General features: G+C 38.7%; 1 protein-coding gene across 3 annotated transcripts in view; it reads right to left on the bottom strand.

The window, feature by feature from the left end:
* The window catches only part of DLC1 (DLC1 Rho GTPase activating protein), a 409,749-nt gene that overhangs the window by 180,516 nt on the left and 209,470 nt on the right, over positions 1–19,763 (bottom strand). The window contains exon 6 of one of the 3 annotated variants that reach the window (XM_061134633.1): positions 4,411–14,698. The exons of the other annotated variants lie outside the window; for them this stretch is intronic. Coding sequence (XP_060990616.1) covers positions 14,664–14,698 — 35 coding nt within the window. The 3' untranslated portion in view covers positions 4,411–14,663. Of the gene's footprint in view, positions 1–4,410; positions 14,699–19,763 lie in introns of those variants that run through there. 3 annotated transcript variants of the gene reach the window in all.

Below are 19,763 nucleotides of genomic sequence, written 5' to 3'. Positions count from 1 at the left end.
TGAAGCCTAGGATTAGTTCTATTCCACCAGCTGGCATGAGAAGTCCCCAGGTAATCTAGGGCACTGGATGAAATCCCCCAAAGAGTCATGTGTCAGTAGGGGGAGTAAATTAGTGTCAGAAAAATGGCTGCTGTTGACCGGCCAGCAGAAGAAAGGAAATAATAAAGATGAGACAGAAATCATGGAAATTGAAAATGGACAAATGACAGAGAAGATCAAATCTATTTCTTTGAAAAAAATCAATAAAATTGATTAACATCTATTTGGGTTAACTAGAAATAAGAATTAAGTTTAATGAGGTCACAAGATTCAAGGTCAGTATAAAATAATCAGTTGCAATCAGTTGTATTTCCATATACTAGCAATGAACAATTATAATGAAAATAAATACCACTTATGATTAAAAAATACAAACTACTTAGAGATAGATTTAACAAATATGTAGACAAAAACATATACATTAAATGCTATAAGAAACTGCTAAGAGAAACTAATGACCTAAATCAGTTCAGTTCAGTTCAGTTCAGTCCCTCAGTCGTGTCCGGCTCTTTGCGACCCCATGAACCGCAGCACGCCAGGCCTCCCTGTCCATCACCAACTCCTGGAGTCCACCCAAACCCATGTCCATTGAGTCGGTGATGCCATCCAACCATCTCATCCTCTGTCATCCCCTTCTCCTCCTGCCCTCAATCTATCCCAGCATTAGGGTCTTTTCAAATGAATCAGTTCTTCACATCAGTATTGGAGTTTCAGCTTCAACATCAGTCATACCAATGAACACCCAGGACTGATCTCCTTTAGGATGGACTGGTTGGATCTCCTTGCAGTCCAAGGGACTCTCAAGAGTCTTCTCCAACACCACAGTTCAAAAGCATCAATCCTTCGGCGCTCAGCTTTCTTTATAGTCCAACTCTCACATCCATACATGACAACTGGAAAAACCATAGCCTTGACTAGATGGACCTTTGTTGACAAAGTAATGTCTCTGCTTTTTAATATGCTGTCTAGGTTGGTCATAACTTTCCTTCCAAGGGGCAAGCGTCTTTTAATTTCATGGCTGCAATCACCATCTGCAGTGATTTTGGAGCCCAGAAAAATAAAGTCAGCCATGGTTTCTACTGTTTCCCCATCTATCTGCCATGAAGTGATGGGACCTGATGCCATGATCTTAGTTTTCTGAAATTTTGAGCTTTAAGCCAACTTTTTTACCCTCCTCTTTCACTTCATCAAGAGGCTCTTTAATTCTTCTTCACTTTCTGCCATAAGGGTGGTGTCATCTGCATATCTGAGGTTATTGATATTGAATAAATAGAGACATATACCATGTTCATGGATTTGAAAACTCAAAATTGTTAGGGTTTTCTCCATAATAATCTCCCCTTAATAATAAATAGATTCAACATGGAAACAATGAAAATTCCATGAGGGTTTTTTTAAAACTTGACAAGCTGATTCTAAAATGTATTTGAAAATACAAACAACTAAATGCACCTAAAAGACTTTTAAAAAGAAGAGCAATTTTAGATGATTTACACTACCTGATTTCAAGATTTACTATAAATCTTCAGTAATCAATTCAAGAAAGGATGATACTGATTTAAGGATAGACATATAGGCCAATGGAACAAAATAAAAATTCCCAGAATAGGTCCATACTACCCATTCAGTTGATTTTTTTATAAAGATGCCAAGGTAAGCCAGTGGGGTAGGATAATTATTTTCAAATGTTGCTGGGATAACTGGGTAACCATATGGGAAAAATGAATCTCCACACTTACCTCACACTTTAAGCATTAAGTCTAAATGGACCATGAACCAGAAACCTAAATGTAAAACTCTAAGACTCAGGAGAAATTTTGTGACTTTAAGTTAAGCAAAGGTTTCCTACTGCTGCTGCTGCTAAGTCACGTCAGTTGTGTCCGACTCTGTGTGACCCCATAGACGGCAGCCCCCCAGGCTCCCGCCCCTGGGATTCTTCAGGCAAGAATACTGGAGTGGGTTGCCATGTCCTTCTCCAGTGCATGAAAGTGAAAAGTGAAAGCAAAGTCACTCAGTCGTGTCCGACTCTTCACAACCCCATGGACTGTAGCCTACCAGGCTCCTCCGTCCATGGGATTTCCCAGGCAAGAGTACGGGAGTGGGTTGCCATTGCCTTCTCCAAAAGCTTTCCTAGGCCTTCATAAACATGAATCGTAAAAAAAGGAAAGAGAGAGAGAACAAAACAGAACAAAAACCTCTGTTCTTTTAAAAGGACTCTGAAGAAGAGAAAAAGACAAGTTACTGGCTGGGAAGATATGTGTAAAGCATATATCATAAACAACTTGTTTTTGGAATGTATGAAGAATCTTATGATTCAATAACACAAAGGCAAATAACCAGACTTTAACAATGGAACAAAAAATCTTCATTAAAGAAGATATATGAATGACCATTAAGTACAGTTAACGATGATTGGCCTCACTAGGAAAATGAAAATTAAAAGCATACTGAAATACCACTACTTACTAAAATTAAAAAGATGAACCATACCAAGCACTATATTGGAGAGAATGTGAGGCAACTGGAATTCTTACACATTGCTGGTGGGAGTGTAGAATGAACAGACAGCTGTCCGGAGATGAGCACAGAAATTGAGGAAGCATTTAGAAACATCTAAATCAATCCTGAATATTCATTGGAAGGGCTGATGCTGAGGCTCAAGCTCCAATACTATGACCACCTGATGCGAAGAGCTGACTCACTAGAGAAGACCATGATGCTAGGAAAGATCGAAGGCAGGAGGAGAAGGGGACGACAGAGGATAAGATGGTTGGATGGCATCACCAACTCAATGGACATGAATTTGAGCAAGCTCTGGGAGATGGTGAAAGACAAGGAAGCCTGGTGTGTTACAAGTCCATGGGGTTGGGGTTGCAAAGAGTTGGACATGACTGAGCAACTGAATAACAACAAAAAAAATAGTGTTAGGTGGGCTTCTCAGGTGTCTCAGTGGTAAAGAATCTGCCTGCCAAGTAGGAGATGTGGGTTTAATCTCTAGGTCGGGAAGATCCCATGGAGAAGGAAATGGCAGCCCACTCCAGTATTCTTGCCTGAGAAATCCCATGGACAGAGGAGCCTGGTGGGCTATGGGGTCGTCAAAGAGTCAGATACAAGTTAGCAACTAAACAGCATAGCGTAGTATAATAGTTTGACAGAGTAATTCTATACCTGTTGAATCTAATGATAACATACTTTGCCTTCTATTTTTTTTTTGTTTTCCCCCAGTTTTATTTTTCCGGTGCTTTTTCATTTTAAAATGGTATATGTCCACAAGAGATTAAAAAAACTGGTCACCATAAATAGTTTGGGAAACTCTGCTCTAAATGTATGTATAATATACCTAGAGAAAATAACTGCTTGAGTATTTCAAGGGGTGGTAATTTAGCTTCCTTTTATCTACATGGAGAGGGGTTCCCTGGTGGCTCAATGGTAAAGAATCTGTGTGCCAATGCAGGAGGCATAAGACACTTGGGTTCGATTCCTGGGTCAGGAAGATTTCCTGGAGAAAGAAATGGCAACCCACTCCAGTACTCTTGCCTGGGAAATCCCAAGGACAGAAGAGCCTAGTTGGCTACCAGTCAGGGGGTGGTAAAAGAGTGGGACACAACTTAGCAATTAAACATTAGACAACAACAACAATCTACATGGAGGAAAAAGGTAAAACACTGTTTCGTGTTTGATTAGCCTCTAAATTAAATAACTTTCATTATTTGCACATTTCTTGCTATTTGTTATTTACAAATAAAGTAACATAGGCAGCAATAATATCTGAAGTTGGAAATTGAAAAAAAATGAAAGGACATAAAAGTATTTTTTTGCCTTTGGAATTTCATGCACAGTAAGAGGTTCATTTCTGCCACCAAGACTATAGATCATTGGTGATACAAGCACATCCAAACCTGAAATTTTTTTTAAAAAAACAAAGGATGGATGGTGGCAGAAAAAAAAACAGGTAATTTTGACATTTAAGTGTAAAATATAATTGTTTTAAAATAAGCCTCCTTTTATCTAGCTAGTTTTTAAGAAATGGTTAGCATTTTGTAGAAGGATGATTTGCTCTAAAATTTTTGTTGTTGTTGTTTAGTCACTCAGTTATGTCTGACTCTTTGCAACCCCATGGACTGTAACCCACCAGGCTCCTCTGTCCATGGGATTTCCCAGGCAAGAATATTGGAGTGGAGTGCCATTTCCTTCTCCAGGGGATCTTCTCAACCCAGGAATTGAACCTGCATCTCTTGCTTTGGCAGGAAGATTCTTTACTGCTGAGCCCCCAGGGAAGCCCCTAAAATCTTTAGAAGCAGCTATTTTCTTTAGTGTAAAGACACTATAAAGAAAGCTGAGCACTGAAGAATCGATGCTTTTGAACTGTGGTGTTGGAGAAGACTCTTGAGAGTCCCTTGGACTGCAAAGAGATCCAATCAGTCAATCCTAAAGGAAATCAGTCGTGAATAATCACTGGAAGGACTCATGCTAAAGCTGAAACTCCAATACTTTGGCCACCTGATGAGAAGAACCGACTAATTGGAAAAGACCCTGATGTTGGGAAAGATTGAAGGTGGGAGGAGAAGGGGACGACAGAGGATGAGATGATTGGATGGCATCACCGATGCGATGGACATGAGTTTGAGTAGGCTCTTGGAGTTGGTGATGGACAGGGAAGCCTGGCATGCTGTAGTCCGTGGGGGTCACAAAGAGTTGGACATGACTGAGCTACTGAATTGAACTGATTTTCTTTAGTTCCCTAAATTCGTCTGTTACCTCTTTTTTATCTTAATGGTATCACTTATTACTTATTGTCATGAGCATGGTTGAATTATAATAAAGCAGAACTCAAGTTTTAAAAGTGTATCACCAAAACAAAAACATAACCCCAAATCTTCTGACTTTTCTCTAAACTCATGACTAAATTCCTTGTGATTAAAAATATTAAAAGTCCTTGATCAGTGTTGACTATCGTTGTAATCTAATGGGGTTTTGGTATTGTAGTGCATCATTAAAAAAAAAAAAAAGTTTCTGCCTCCTTTTTGCAAACTACTTAATAAAGAGTTAAGAATGAGGATGTCTAGATTTTTGCAGCTGGGGTAATACCACTGATTAATTTGAAAAGATTTACTATTCTTAGTGAAAATTAAAATCACTCTCTGAGGCCTGCTGGAGTCTGGACTCATCCCATTTTTTCCTATCTTCTTTCCTTCCAAACACAAACTCTGTGCTCCAGCTGGCCGGGCCACACCATTGCATCACCGTGCCTTGTGCGTTCCCATGAAGCCTAACTTTGCCAACACCACTTTCCTTGCCTAGAAATGTGTCAGATCTTCCATTCCAGTTTTCACAGCTTTCTGTTTCCCCAGATTTTCTCTGGATCATTCCAGCCCAGGTGTCCTCTCTCAGATAAAAGTCTAGAGTCTCTTGACTATCTCACCACTTAGTCATTGCTACGTATCTTGCCCAGCAGGCTGGAGGCATTCTCAAGGGATGTGTCCTCAAGGTCTGGAACAAGGAAACTCTGTGCTGCCTCAACAGAAGAGGCAGGAAAAGAAGCACGTACGGACACCCCTCGTTCACAGACCTCCCCTCCGACCCCAATCTCTGGTGCTGAGTTTTATAGCGGGGGGAGGAGAGAGAAAGAGGGTAAGGATGGGCTGACATTTGGCTGGACTTGGATTAACCTGGAATAGGGATAATAGGTTCCATTGAGGGAAAGCTAAAGACTGTGGACTTACTAAAGAACTATACTACTTACATCAGCTGTCAGCAATATATGGCAGTGATTTTTCAGTGTCAGTTGGGCTGTTTCTAGGATTCCATAAATTATGTATAAACTACTTATATCATTCCTTCATTTCCCTCTCTGACCATGACCCCTGAGATTTATTCCTTTTCCCCAAGTCATCGAGTCTGTCTGCCTCTGACTGTCCAGAATTACCATTGCACAGGTTACTTTTTCATCTCCAAACACCCTCCATCTCACAGAGGGTGGAATTTCTGTTATGTGGTGCTTGATAATCCTTGCTGGGCCATTCCAAGATGAAGATTAGCCCTAGGAGAGGACGAGGCGGGTATGGAGAAATTTATATCTAAAACAAGAATGTGGTTCAGATAAACATCTTATTGAATGTGAGGGGCTTCCCCAGTGGCTCAGCAGGTAAAGAAACTGCCTGCAATAAAGGAGACACAGGAGACACGGGTTCAATCCCTAGGTCGGGAAGATCCCCTAGGGGAAGGCATGGCAACCCACTCCAGCATTCTTGCTGGGAAAATCCTACAGACAGAGGAGCCTGGCGGGCTACAGTCCAGGGGCTGCAGAGTGGGACATGACTGAGTGACTGAGCATGCTGAAAGTGAGTGGTGGGACAACCAGGGCCTCCAGTCTTCACTGCAGACTCTCTCTGTTCTTTTTTCCTCCTCCTGTCATGTCTGCATCTGGAGTTATTTCCACTGCTTTAAAATGCTATTATTTTAATTTGAAAAATAAAATTTAAAAAAAAAATAAAATGCTATTATTTTAATTTGATTAGGCAGTGAGTATGCTGGATAATATGTGAAACTATAGGACACAATAGGACACCTCTGATAACTTTGCTTGTTTCAACCAACTTTTCATATGTATCATTTCTCTCACCTTGACCATAAGCTCTCCGAGGCTAGTGTTTTAAATAGTTTTATAACCACAGCACACTATTTGGTAAAAGTTGATATTCAGAAATATTTCTGGTTTTATTTATGATAAAATATGACCTTTCTCGAGTCTTTTAGTGTCAGGATAATTTTCCTTAAGGCTTAGGCTTTTGTTATGCTGTACAAACTTTGAACTATGTAATGAAATTCATGTGCATGTGGAAGAATAAATGTGAAACTTTCATTGACATTAAGCAATGATCCTCAAACTTTAGTACGGATAAGAATTCCCTGGAGAGTATGTAACATTTAAGATTCTTCGCTCCAAGATATTCTGATTAAGGAAGCATGAAGGAATATAGGAACCTGGGTTTTAAAACAAATATTCTAGAAAATTCCAGATGTAAAAGCTGGATTTAGAAAAGGCAGAGGAACCAGACATCAAATTGCCAACATCCACTGGATCATAGTAAAGGCAAGAGAATTCCAGAAAAAAACATCTATTTATGCTTCACTGACTATGCTAAAGACTTTGACTGTGTGAATCACAACAAACTGTGGAAAATTCTTAAAGAGATGGAAACACCAGACCACCTTACCTGCCTCCTGAGAAATCTGTATGCAGGACAAGAAGCAACAGTTAGAACTGGACATGGAACAACAGACTGGTTCTAAATTGGGAAAGGAGTACATCAAGGCTGTATACTGTCACCCTGCTTATTTAACTTATAGGCAGAGTATATCATGCGAAATGCCAGGCTGGATGAAGCACAAACTGGAATCAAGATTGCCGGGAGAAATATCAATAACCTCAGATATGCAGATAACACCACCCTTATGGCAGAAAGCAAAGAGGAACTAAACAGCCATTTGATGAAGGTGAAAGAGGACCGTGAAAAAGGCAGGTGTAAAAGTCAACACTCAAACAGTGAAGGTCATGGCACCCAGTCCCACCACTTCATGGCAAATAGGGTAACAATTGAAACAGTGACAGACTATTTTCTTGGGCTCCAAAATCACTGTGGATGGTGACATGAAATTAAAAGACACTTGTTCCTTGGAAGAAAAGCTATAACAAACCTAGACAGCGTACTGAGAAGCAGAAATATTACTTTGCTGACAAAGGTCCATCTAATCAAAGCTATGGTTTTTCCAGTAGTCAGGTATGGATGTGAGAGTTGGACCATAAATAAGGCTGAGTGCTGAAAAATTGATGTTTTTGAACTGTGGTGCTGGAGAAGAATCTTGAGAGTCCCTTGGAAGGAGATCAAACCAGTCAATCCTAAAGGAAATTAACTCTGCATATTCATTGGAAGGAAGAATGAAATCAGTCTGAATTCAGACTGATGCTGAAGCTGAAGCTTCAGTAGTCTGGCCACCTGATGCGAAGAGCTGACTCTTTGGAAAAGACCTTGATACTAGGAAAGATTGAAGGCAGGAGGAGAAGGGGATGGCAGAGGATGAGATGGTTGTATGACATCACCAGCTTGACAGACATGAGTTTGAGCAAGCTCCAGCAGTTTGTGATGGACAGGTAAGCCTGGAGTGCTGGAGTCCATGTGGTCACAAAGAGTTGGACACAACTGAGCAACTGAACAACAACAATTCTTGAAAATGTTGAAGCGTACTTCAACATCTTGCATTAAGAGAGTATGGTTTTATTTTCAATTAAAAATGCCATTTTTCTTTCAAGCAGATTATTAAATCTTCTTTATGTGCAAGTCATTCAAAGATAAATTAGACATTGGTTTGATTATATAACATGAAAAAATAAGCCTTAAAAATCATAACAAAAGGCATAAAAAGATAAACACTGTATGAGAACTGTAAATATAATATTGAGAGATCTGGTAAAAAGGGCTGCTTTCAGAGTAGTGGAGAGCTTAGAAGCTTTCAAAGAGGAGGTGTATAAAGTAATTTGGAGATAGCATGAAAGGAAATTTTAGGAAAAGGTAACAGGAGTAGTGAAGACTCTGAAGTAGAAAGAGCAGGATGTGGAGAGTATATGCATTCCTGTGATGGAGTCTCAGGGGCGGCTGGAAATGAGGTGGGCAGTTTGACTCACTGGGGCTGGACATTATGCAGACACATCTTTATTTGGATGAGACTTCTAAGAGAAAGTGTAAGGACAGACAAGAAAAGAAAATCCAAACATCAGTGCCAAGTAACTCATTTAACATTTAGGAGGGGGCTCAGTGAGACAAAGATTCAATCATAAATATTATTTGTTAATTACATCAAATAAGATATTAATGAGTCCTATGATATGAATAATGTAACTTTATTTCTATGTGCTCTATGATATTAACATCTATGATTTGAGGCAAACAAAGTTAAGACTCACAAATTGGAAGATTAACACCAATATTCAGTCTAGTAAAATAAAAATCAAAGCACTGTCTATCTAATGCATTTCTAAAATATAATTTCATATAATTGACTAGGTACTTTATATATATACATAGACATATATTTTTTACCATCTATATAACTTATGTAGACACTTAAATATAAACCAGGCTCAATTCTAGAGAATCACAAAAATGTTATAAAGTATTCCTTTGCTCTCCTTCCTCTTAAAAACAAAACAAAACAAAAATCTGAAACCCCTAAGGGTTAAATAACTTCACTAAAGAAAACAAAAAGGAGATAAGCTGAAGTCATGGGAAATGGTAGAGAAAGAGCAAGAGGCTGGAAACCTACCACAGATGGAGCAAAGATTTTCCAGATGTGGAATTCTTCCTATGGATCTGCGCTGTCAGCCTGGCTCACTTAAGTTCTACCAGGAAAGAAAATGCAACCATGGCTTCCTTCTATCTGCAATCTAACTAAACCTCTTTTGCTGAAATTTTATATTTTGTTTCCTCTAAGAAAAAGTCTTGCTATCTGTGATCTGCAGTTAGTTTTTAAAAACTGGCTTCCATTCCAGATGGGAGTGCTTTTGAAACACCCGAAATTATTTGTCTGTGTGTCAGAATAGCTCTATTGCGAAAGTCATTTCTAACATTTCTTTGTCATAGTGCTTGTGTCCACATCACAGAAGGCCAGGGAGCTGCCTGCATGTGAGGATGGTGGGCTCACTGCTCTGTTTATGTTCTGCTGTCAGGGACCATCTGGGAGCACGGCTCCTGATTAGCTGCAGAGTGATGAGTGCCATCTCAGAGTCAGGGTCACATGTTAGAGCAAGATAACTTGTTTTTTTTAAGGTCCCCAAATTTGGTACTCGAAAATATTACCAAACAGTGAAAGTTTCATGCTGTAATAAATAAGCTGGTGTTCTGATTTACCCAAAATCACAAATTTAGAAAACCCTTATATCCCCCACCTGGCTGAGCTGGGTCTTACAGAGATGAAAGTTACTGTTTTCATGACTGCAGCTAGAATTCAACCATTGGTGGTCTCAGAGGGGGAAAAAAATCATAGAAATGCCTCCATATCCCATAAACATAGGTGACTTTTTAAGATTAAAAAAATACTGAGTCATAAAATATAGGTAAGTTTAATAGAGTTCAGATTTTTTTTCCTTTTAAAGACATTTTATTTTAAAAAATGTATCAACTGTCTCACTCCCTGATTATTTATTTGTATGCTTCCCTCTTTTGGTTTTACACTGCTAACTCTTATTATTTAATATCTGACATGTGTTAATCATAGTCAGTGGAATAAGGAAATGTGAATATAGACTATAAAAATATGAAATTGTTGAGAGCAACAGCACTTGACTCAAATGAATTACAATGCAAATTAAAAACTGAATGGCATGGTCAGGATGACTTTAAGTGATTTTAAAAGGAGATGATTTATTTGGTCAAGGGGAAAAAGACAATCAACCCATGAATCTCATAAATACCAGATATAATAGTTGAAGGTGACTGAAAATGGAGAAACACGTTCTACGGGCTAAAAGGTGATTATGAAGTAGTGATAGAGTTCTGTAGCCTAAAATGGCAGTATAACTGAAAAACCGTAATTTTATTGAACTTTCACTATATATGCAGTTCTTGCTAAATGTTTTAGAGTAAAATAAATCATAAACAGGAGACCAAAATATTCCATGGTTCTTCACGGTTACTGCATATTACATATTTTGAACATGTATATGTTCATATTATACATATATATGAAGAAGAAAACAGTGTTATAAGACAAGTAAAACAGATAATTGACTATTTTTGATACTAATTATATTCAGTAGGGATTTGGAGAAGGATGTCTAATCATCTGAATGCAAAGAACTCATTCATGTTGATGACGCTGTTTAGTTGCTAAGTTGTGTCTGACTCTTTGTGACCCCATGAACTGCAGCACGCCAGCTTCCCTATCCTTCACTGTCTCCTGGAGTTTACTCAAACTCATGTCCATTGAGCCAGTGATGTCATCCAGCCATCTCATCCTCTGTCGTCCCCTTTTCCTGCCTTCAATCTATCCCAGCATCAAGGTCTTTTCTAATGAATCAGTGCTTCACATCAGGTGGCCAAAGTATTGGAGCTTCAGCTTCAACATCAGTCCTTCCAATGAATATTCAGAGTTGATTTCCTTTAGGATTGACTGGTTTGATCTCCTTGCTGTCCAACTAAAAGCCTGAGATGTGAGGACACAGAGATACCCTGCAGACGAGGGGTGGGGCCCTCCTGAGAGTTGGGACTGATAGAAGCAGTTTCTTTTTCCATCTCATTCTCTAGTTTGCATCATCTCTACTCTTCTTTTTTTGGGTCAGTTACCCCTTTACCCCACTCCTCTCTGCAGAATCATGTTTCCTCTGTGACTCCACCTAACAGTGGAATCCAAAACACCTGTTACAGGTTGACTGAGTTTTTCTGGCTCATAATATGAAGAAGGAGAGAGAAGGAAGAGAAGGAGGAGAAGAAGTGAAAGAGAGAGAGAAACAGATTGTCCGCTGTTCACTCAATGTATTCTCTGGCCTTGAGTCACGTGTGTCTCTCACCCCAGCCGCCTGCCCCCAGTCCAATGGACTCTGGCCATGGGTTAGGATGGGGGGAGGGAGGTCACAATGTACATAGGCTGCCACTTCTCAGGGAAGAAGATGAGCAGTGACATCTGTCTGATTCAAAGGAAGAGCTTGCCCAACAATAGAGCAACTGAGATTTTGGGCAAAAAATAGCACTCAGGCAAATCCTTGAAGGAAGTGTGTGATTTGGAGAGAAAAACAATAGAAGAGTGTTTTGGGAACAGTAAACTTCAGGAGCAAAGGCATAAGGAGAGAAATAAGTGGACCACATAAACTACATGAACTATTAGAGTTTTACTAATTTCAGTCATACTTTTATTAGAAGACTCAGGGGTGGGAGACGTGGTGCTGTTAGGTGGGACAAGGTGGAGAGAGCATCAGCTTTGGAGCAGGAGAGAGTCAAGTTCTGTGAGCTTAGGGTGCGCTAAAGATGATGTTGAGGAAGCGTCTCTTCTCAGAGACCATGAGGTAGGTGCACAATAAATAACAGCTGTGGATAACACATTTAGTAGTAGTATCTTTCTTTTGAAAACATGAAGACATTCTGAAGGAGAGAAATGAAGTAATCACAATCAATGGCTAAGAGAAGAGAGTCACCTTTGCCTAAAGAAGAAGGGATACAAGTTTACAAATGTGCTGGGTGCAATATATTTTATGATCAATGAGTTGAAACATTTTTACACTAAAAGTGTGTTAAATAAGCTCCTTTAAATGTGGTATATTCAAGCAATGCAGTGTTAACTTAGTTCTAGTACTTAGTACAAGAAACAAGCTATTATATGATGAAAAGACATGGAGGAACCTTACATGCATAGTTGTAAGTGAAAGAAGCCAATGTGAAAAGCCTACATGTTTTACCACTGAAGCATCACATAGAATAGCTTCCCTGTCTTAAAAATCCTCTGTGCTCCATCAGTTCATGCCTCCCTTTCCCCAACCCCTGACAATTCCTGATCTTTTTACTATGTCTGTAGTGTACTTTAAAAGAACGTTATATAATTTGAACTGTACTTTCCACTCAGTTTTCCTGTGAACTGAAAATTTCTCTAAAAAAATAAAGTCTATCAATTCAGTAACCCCCTCTTAGGTGCACAGCACAGTGCAAAGTGTTTTTGAAAGGATTCTTACAAAACTGTTGGGAGGCAGAACACTCAATGGACAATGGCAATCCACATATGATTAAGAATGAAAATGACCGTAACAGACTGTATATGCTGTATCATTTCCAAAAGCAGGAAATTAATATGAGCAGGAGTTGTCACAGAAGACTACAGTGAAGGTCGGACCCAAATGAGACCTTGGGGTATGGGGGAGTTAAATTTCTGGAAGGGAAACAGGAGGAACAAAGGTCAACTTGTATGGAAGCAAATTCAGGAGAAAAGCAAGGTTGCTACCATGGTTACAGCGGAAGGTGCGAGTTAGGGGGGGACGGGAGATAAGGCGGGATAGGAAGGCTAAGGTCTGATTAAGGAAAAATTTGTTCATCAGCCTGAGGAACCTTGGCATTTAACCACTACCTGCAGCATAGTGGTTAAGAACATGCACTCTAGCCTGTGTTGCTTGCTTTGAATCTTGCCTCAGCAGTGGTGTGACTTTGGTTATTTTAGGAAACCTCTCTGAGTCTCAGCTTCCTCATCTCCCTAATGTGGAAAACATTACGTCTACGTTATATGATTGCTAGAGGATTAAATTAAGTCATATCAATAAAGTGCTTAGAAAAGTGCAGGCACAGAATAAATGTTTGATATTATTATCCATTCAACCAGTCATTCGACAGACATTAAGTCAAAAACCTCCTAAGAGGCTGGTGCTATACAGGTGCGGGGAAAATGTCTGCCTTTCAGGAAATCACAACACAGCAGGGAAAACACTGGATAAATACACAGAAGACCAGAGACTTAAAAAGGGTAGATACAGAAGTGATGAAGTATACCATGTTGTTCTCCATTTATCTATTTCCTAAAATCCATAGAAAGAACAGATTTAACATTTATTTTAAGAAGAAGTTTATCACCAGGATGAACATGATGTTGTAGGTCAATATGCTGCAAAAACAAACTCATAGGAAAAGAGATCAGGTTTGAATTACCAGTGGTAGAGATAGGGAATTGGGTGGAGGTCAAAAGGTTCAAACTTCCAATTACAAAATAAAGTAAATACTAGGGATGTGATGTACAACATGAGAAATATAATTAACACTCAGTGGCGCTCAGCTGCTTCAGTCATATCTGCCTCTGTGATCCTATGGGCCACAGCCTGCCGGGCTCCTCTGTCCATGGGATTCTCCAGGCAAGAACACTGGAGTAGATTGTCCTTCCCTTCTCCAGCGGATCTTCCTGACCCAGGGCTCAAACCCACATCTCTTACGTCTCCTGCATTGTCAGGCAAGTTCTTTACCACTAGCGCCACTGCTGTATGTTATACAGGAAAGTTATTAAGAGTGTAAATCCTAAGAGTTCTCATGACAAGAAAAAAAGTTTTTCCTATTTATTTTGTATCTTTATGAGAGGATGGATACTCACTGAACTTCTTGTGGTAATCATTTCATGATATATCTATGTCAAATCATTATGCTGTATACCTTAAACTTATACAGTGCTGCCTGTCAACTAAATCTCAAGAAAACTGGGAGGGGAAAAAAAGCAGTTTATAACATTAGCAGTTGGGAGTCACTGGAATATGTTTTCTGGGAAGCACAACGGTTAGAAAAATTAAGACAAAAAGCAAAACCCCAGTTTGGTGGGCAAGTGAGGGCTTTTGATGACCATTTTGCTTAAACATCACTTGTAGAATTCTAGAAGATCATTTCTACATGATAACAGTAGTCAGGGCAAAATAGTTTCTTCTATTCATGAACCATTCTCCTGAAATGGCCAAACTGGTACTCTGGACAGCCTTCATATAACAATATGAGCACCAGCCTTTTCTTGGGAATTAGTTACTTTATTACGATTGTAAATTACTGTTTGAGATGTTCCACTTAGATAAGCCATATCTCAAAATCATACTTTAATTATAAAACAGAAATACTTACAGATCAATCTGGAAGAGATATTGATCTCAATCTTTTGCCTATAGAAACATAAATCAAAGTCCTTAAAACCAATGGAGGATCAAGAAGAGAAGAAAAATACAATCACACCAGCAGAATTTTAGGTCATTTCATACTCATGTCAAAGTAATACCTCTTATATGTACCTTTCCAGGGTAAATGGCACCTTTCTAAAGAAATTAGAATAATATACAATTATCTTGTGGGCACATATTTGTGTGTATATTCAAATTATTAATAAGAGTAACTGAACTGCAAACTGCAGACTCTATAAAGGTAAATATTTGAAGGGATCAGATGATCAGATATGATTTTCAAACTAAATGCAAGCTGTATTGCTTTGTAAATAAAACTGATACAAAGAGGCCTTTTCATAAATTGTCTTTCTTCAGGGGAGATTAAAAATGACAAATGAACTTTTCTGCTAATCAAAGGTCAATGTCAGTTAAAATATGGAAATGCAGAACTGCCTCATGAGCTGGTCCAGGTAGTTCATAGCCACCTCTTCAATGCTGACAGCCATTCTTTCAAGGGATAAAGTCAGATAGTAAAATGCTCACAAGACTTTTTAGAGGAAGAATTTTCAAGCTTGTCAAATACTGTGAAAAGCTATGGTCACTGATAGATCAGAGATGATCTAAATGCCAGTATGAGTTGCTTGGTAAATCACATAAATGGATTGATTTAAAACTGTTTCTTGAGCATCTGCTCTGTGCAAGATCATATACTGGGTGAGGGCTTACAGAGATGAAATGAAGGGTTTATGCCTTCATGGAGCTCACAGCCTGATGTGGAAGAGAATTCATGAACAGCAATACATCATAGGAATCATTAAATACTGTAAAAAGATACCATTTTTGATAACCACTCCAAGTGCAGGAAGCAGTATTTGAATTGCTACTTGTTAAAAGAAAAATTATCATGCACTTGTATTGCTTGTAATATAATTGAGAAGAAAAGGAAATACATTTGCTTGGTTCTGGTAATACAGTAGCTTTGTTTTACCTACTTGGTAATAAATGGAATACCAATAGAACATTAAGAAACAGACACTGGAAAATATCCTATGAATTCAAGATCTGTGGCATTTAAGAATAACTTACTTATATTTTTCACGAATTCTTTGATACCTGAAAGCTAATGTGTTTTCTCTCAACAGCCCAGTCAACCACAGCCAACTTTTTCATGGATTAGTTTACATTAGGTTTTAGAAAAACTGAGAGGTTATTTGTGGGCATACCCTAAATTCCTTTCTCATAAAAAATCAGGCAAACAGAGACCATAATACTAAGAAAAGTAAAATAAGTGAGTATTTATAAGCCATTCATAAAAAAATTAATGAAATTCATTTTCTGAGAGTGAAAGGAAATAAAGAATTTGGAATGTTGGCCAAAGACCAGTCTAGCCTGATAAAGACAATTTTCAGATCCTGTTTAACCCTGTGAAACAGCTGGGGGTCTTTGCAGTACAGAAAGTGTTTCACCTAGAATAAAATTATAAGATTCTACATTTGGCTTTGGGAGTATTGTATTTGCAGATTTTAAAAATATCTAATTTATCCATTCATTTACCAAATATAGGGCAACTACAATAATGCCAGGCATTGGAAACACAGAGCTGAATGAAACAAAATTCCATCTTGCAAGATGCTTAGAGTCTAGTGAGTGAGACAGCCCTAAAACCGACCTGATTTGTACTAAAATGGAGACACAGAATAGGGCACAGTCTTTCAAAGAAGAATGCTGAAATCGAGCAGTCCTAGTTTTGTCTGTCAAATCTTTTTGGATCTATCAAGATTGGAACACGACTTAGAGTGGAATCTTACATTGCATGGGTAGGTCTCTGAATTAAAGAAATGATAATAAGACTGGAAAAGGAGGAATATCTTCGCGTTTCAGTTTTTTTCTTTTTGTTATCTTCATTTTCCTTTTCAGTGGTCAAAGGCAGCCAAGAAAATTAATACCAAAAGGCACCGTGTCTGGGCTTTGTTATTTATTATGTTTACAAGGAGCTTGTAATGAAATTGTGAAAACCTTGTTTTCCCCCCTTACACATGTCACAAACAAGTGCTTGATTTCTATGTTCTGTGTTGCCACAACATAAAGTTTAGACAGACTATGAATCTGTTATATGCCTCTGAAAGCTATCTTTCACAAGTGTTTCAGGCTATAATCATTAATTATCTTGATTTTTAACATTTTCTGACCAGAAAATAACCTAGAGACAGGCAAACAAACATCCGAAGAAAAATGACCAATGAATGTAACCAAAGTTCAATTCTGAATCATCTTTCTCAATGGTGCCCTTTGCACATTTGTATGGAATAGATCCCCAAATAACATCATTAATTAATTACCTAGTTGAGATACTTGGCAGTTGTGTGGGTAGCAGGCATAAAGAAGGGAGTTGAGGCAGGGAGTCAAAATGTTTTAGAACCATATTAACTCTAAAGATTGAAGCCAAAGCATTTTTGTAATTATAATTAATTGGTTAACATGTATTTACAGAGCACCTACTATGTGCCAAGAGCTGTTCTAATTACAGAGCACACAAAGATGATATTCCTGATCTAGAAACACTCATTGCCTAGAGAAGAGATCATACAGAAAAGCAAGATGACAAAACTGTAATTGACAACACAGAGTTTTCTAGGAGCACAGAAAAATCAAGGACTATTCCTGCCTTGGAAATAATTCATGAAGGAGGTGTTATTGTTGGACAAGTAGAATTTTCAAGACAAAAAATGCAAAAAAAAAATTGTTATTTTTGGCTCATGATTGTGGTATATTTTTTATGGGTTGCTCTGCAGCCTAACAAAATTTGTGTTATATGATTTAACTTTAGAATGAGAGATTTCATATTACTCCCTATGACTACTTTTCAAATATGCTTAGAGAGTCACATTTTGGTGACTAAAAAGCAATGGCAATTTTCTAATTTACATGTCTTTGGGCAATAGAGGACACGTTCTAAATAGTAAGGATAGATATTTTTCTCCCCCATGTGATTAAATGAAACTCTATTCATTTATGATAAAGATAAACATCGCCCATCGCTTCTCTTTTTCCTGAATAAGTCATTTCTCTTTTTCTCCCTCTATCTCCACCTATCATCTGTATTTTTAAAAAGGCAGTTGCATAATCTACATAGAAGTAGAAAGATCAAAGTTAAAATGGGTTCTGTGGCTGTATATTATGGCTGAAGTTGGACAAACCAACTAACCAACAAACACAAAGGAATAGAAACAAGAGAAAATATTGGTGGGTTTATCAGTGAAACCCCTAGCAGGAAACAGATGGCAACCTGGGTAAATTGAAGGGAGTTTAATAACAGAACTATTGATAAAGGTGTAGGGGAACCACAAGGCCAGAGGAGAGAATGATTTAAAGAACAGAGGAATTTGGGTGGAAAATGCCAGCTGTGATTCCTCGGGAGGCAGATGGGGGAATAAATGACCCAACCTCACAGCCCTACTGTCCTTCCAACCATTACTCTCCTGTTGAGGCTCCTCGCTGGTGCAACAAGAAGACAGAAAAGAGAGCAGCCCAAGCTTCTGCCCACACTGGTCCACCTCCAGATCACAGAACTGGGGAGAAGGAGGGTGGAGGGTGAACTAGAGGGGTGACATGGGCATATCCAGTGCAATACACAGCATCCAGATTACAAATGGCCAATGATGTCAAGCAGGAAAGTTTGATCTTATCGTGCAATCAGTAAGGAGGTTAACAAAAAGCTGAAGTAGGAATCGACATGATCAGGTGATGCTCTTCAAAGATAATTTTGGTGACAGTGTAGAGAGTGAACCGGTATAATGATAAATTAAGGCAGGGAAACCAGTTCTGGACACTGTCTCCAAAGTCAGTGCAAAGTGGAGGGCTGCTTTAAAACAACAGCAGGGAGAATGGACATGGGATGATAGGACGGCAGTATTGACAGGACTATATGCAGGAGGCGAGGGAGGGAGGGGGTCGCTGAGTAGACAGGATCCAATCACCCCAGCATCTAGGACATACATTTCTCAGGGAGTAATCTTTTTGTGAAAAATCAAAGATTATCTATTCACTTGAGAGAATTTCACATTAATAGAGCTAAGAATTTCTAAAGAGATGTTAAAATATGGACAAGTCTGCCTACACTGTGATAACCTCTGTCTGAGTGAACTGACTCAGAGGCTTCCGGAGAAAGTGATCTCTTTCTTCCACATGGACAGCTGCTCAGCTGTTAATTGGTGCCCCCGAGGAAGTGTTCAAGAACTCTGAGCAGACACGGGCAGGAGTAACATAGCTAGTCTCTCTGGCTTGCACAAGTGGTGGTTATAAGCACAACTCATTATCACAAGACACAACTACCATTTTTTAGGGCCTACTTTGTGCCAAGCATTGTAGCCTTACAACATGGCAGCTTCTTTATTTATTCTCTAGAAATGGGAAAATGAAGAGGTTAAGGAACTTGCTCAAGGATACACAGGCAAGAAGCAGATGTGCTGGAAAATATACCAGTGGCTTTGGGCTCACTCTTTACAGATTCTGGTGGCATAAAGGAAGCTAACTGAAATTATTCTGTGTTGGATACAACTACACATACTGATATTTGTGTGATTAATTCTGATTTTTTAAAACAAAATGTATTGGACTCTTAGATCTGAAGAATGCACATTCCAACATAGAATTTCTTGAAAACAATATTTTTATTTGATATTTGATTCTTTTCTTGTGAGGTTTTCTTAATAACTTGGCTTAAGAATTTTTCTTTGAGAAGAGGAAAAGGAGGATGCCGGCCCAATGCAATATTCTCCTCTAGAGTTTGAGTTCCTTCTGGGTGAGAACCATATCTTGTTCATAACAGCTTCCTTGATAAAACCTAACATGATGCTTAGTGCATGTTGCTGTTCAGTACATAGTTGTGGAGTAAATGAACCAATGGGATGCTGTTTAACAACAACAGTCTTCCTTTGGAGGGTTTTGTCATCCCAAGATGGCAGAGAAGCAGCAGAATGATTCCACTAGGCTGAATTTATGTAGCAACACAGATCAGAAGAGAAGACAGCTACTTAGACCCCACACTGGGGCAACCACACAACTGCAA

This window comes from Dama dama, chromosome 32 (assembly GCF_033118175.1).
Source record: "Dama dama isolate Ldn47 chromosome 32, ASM3311817v1, whole genome shotgun sequence".
NCBI classification, from domain to species: Eukaryota; Metazoa; Chordata; class Mammalia; order Artiodactyla; family Cervidae; genus Dama; species Dama dama.
The sequence above is the reverse complement of the archived record's forward strand: the minus strand, read 5'-3'. Positions and strand labels throughout refer to the sequence as shown.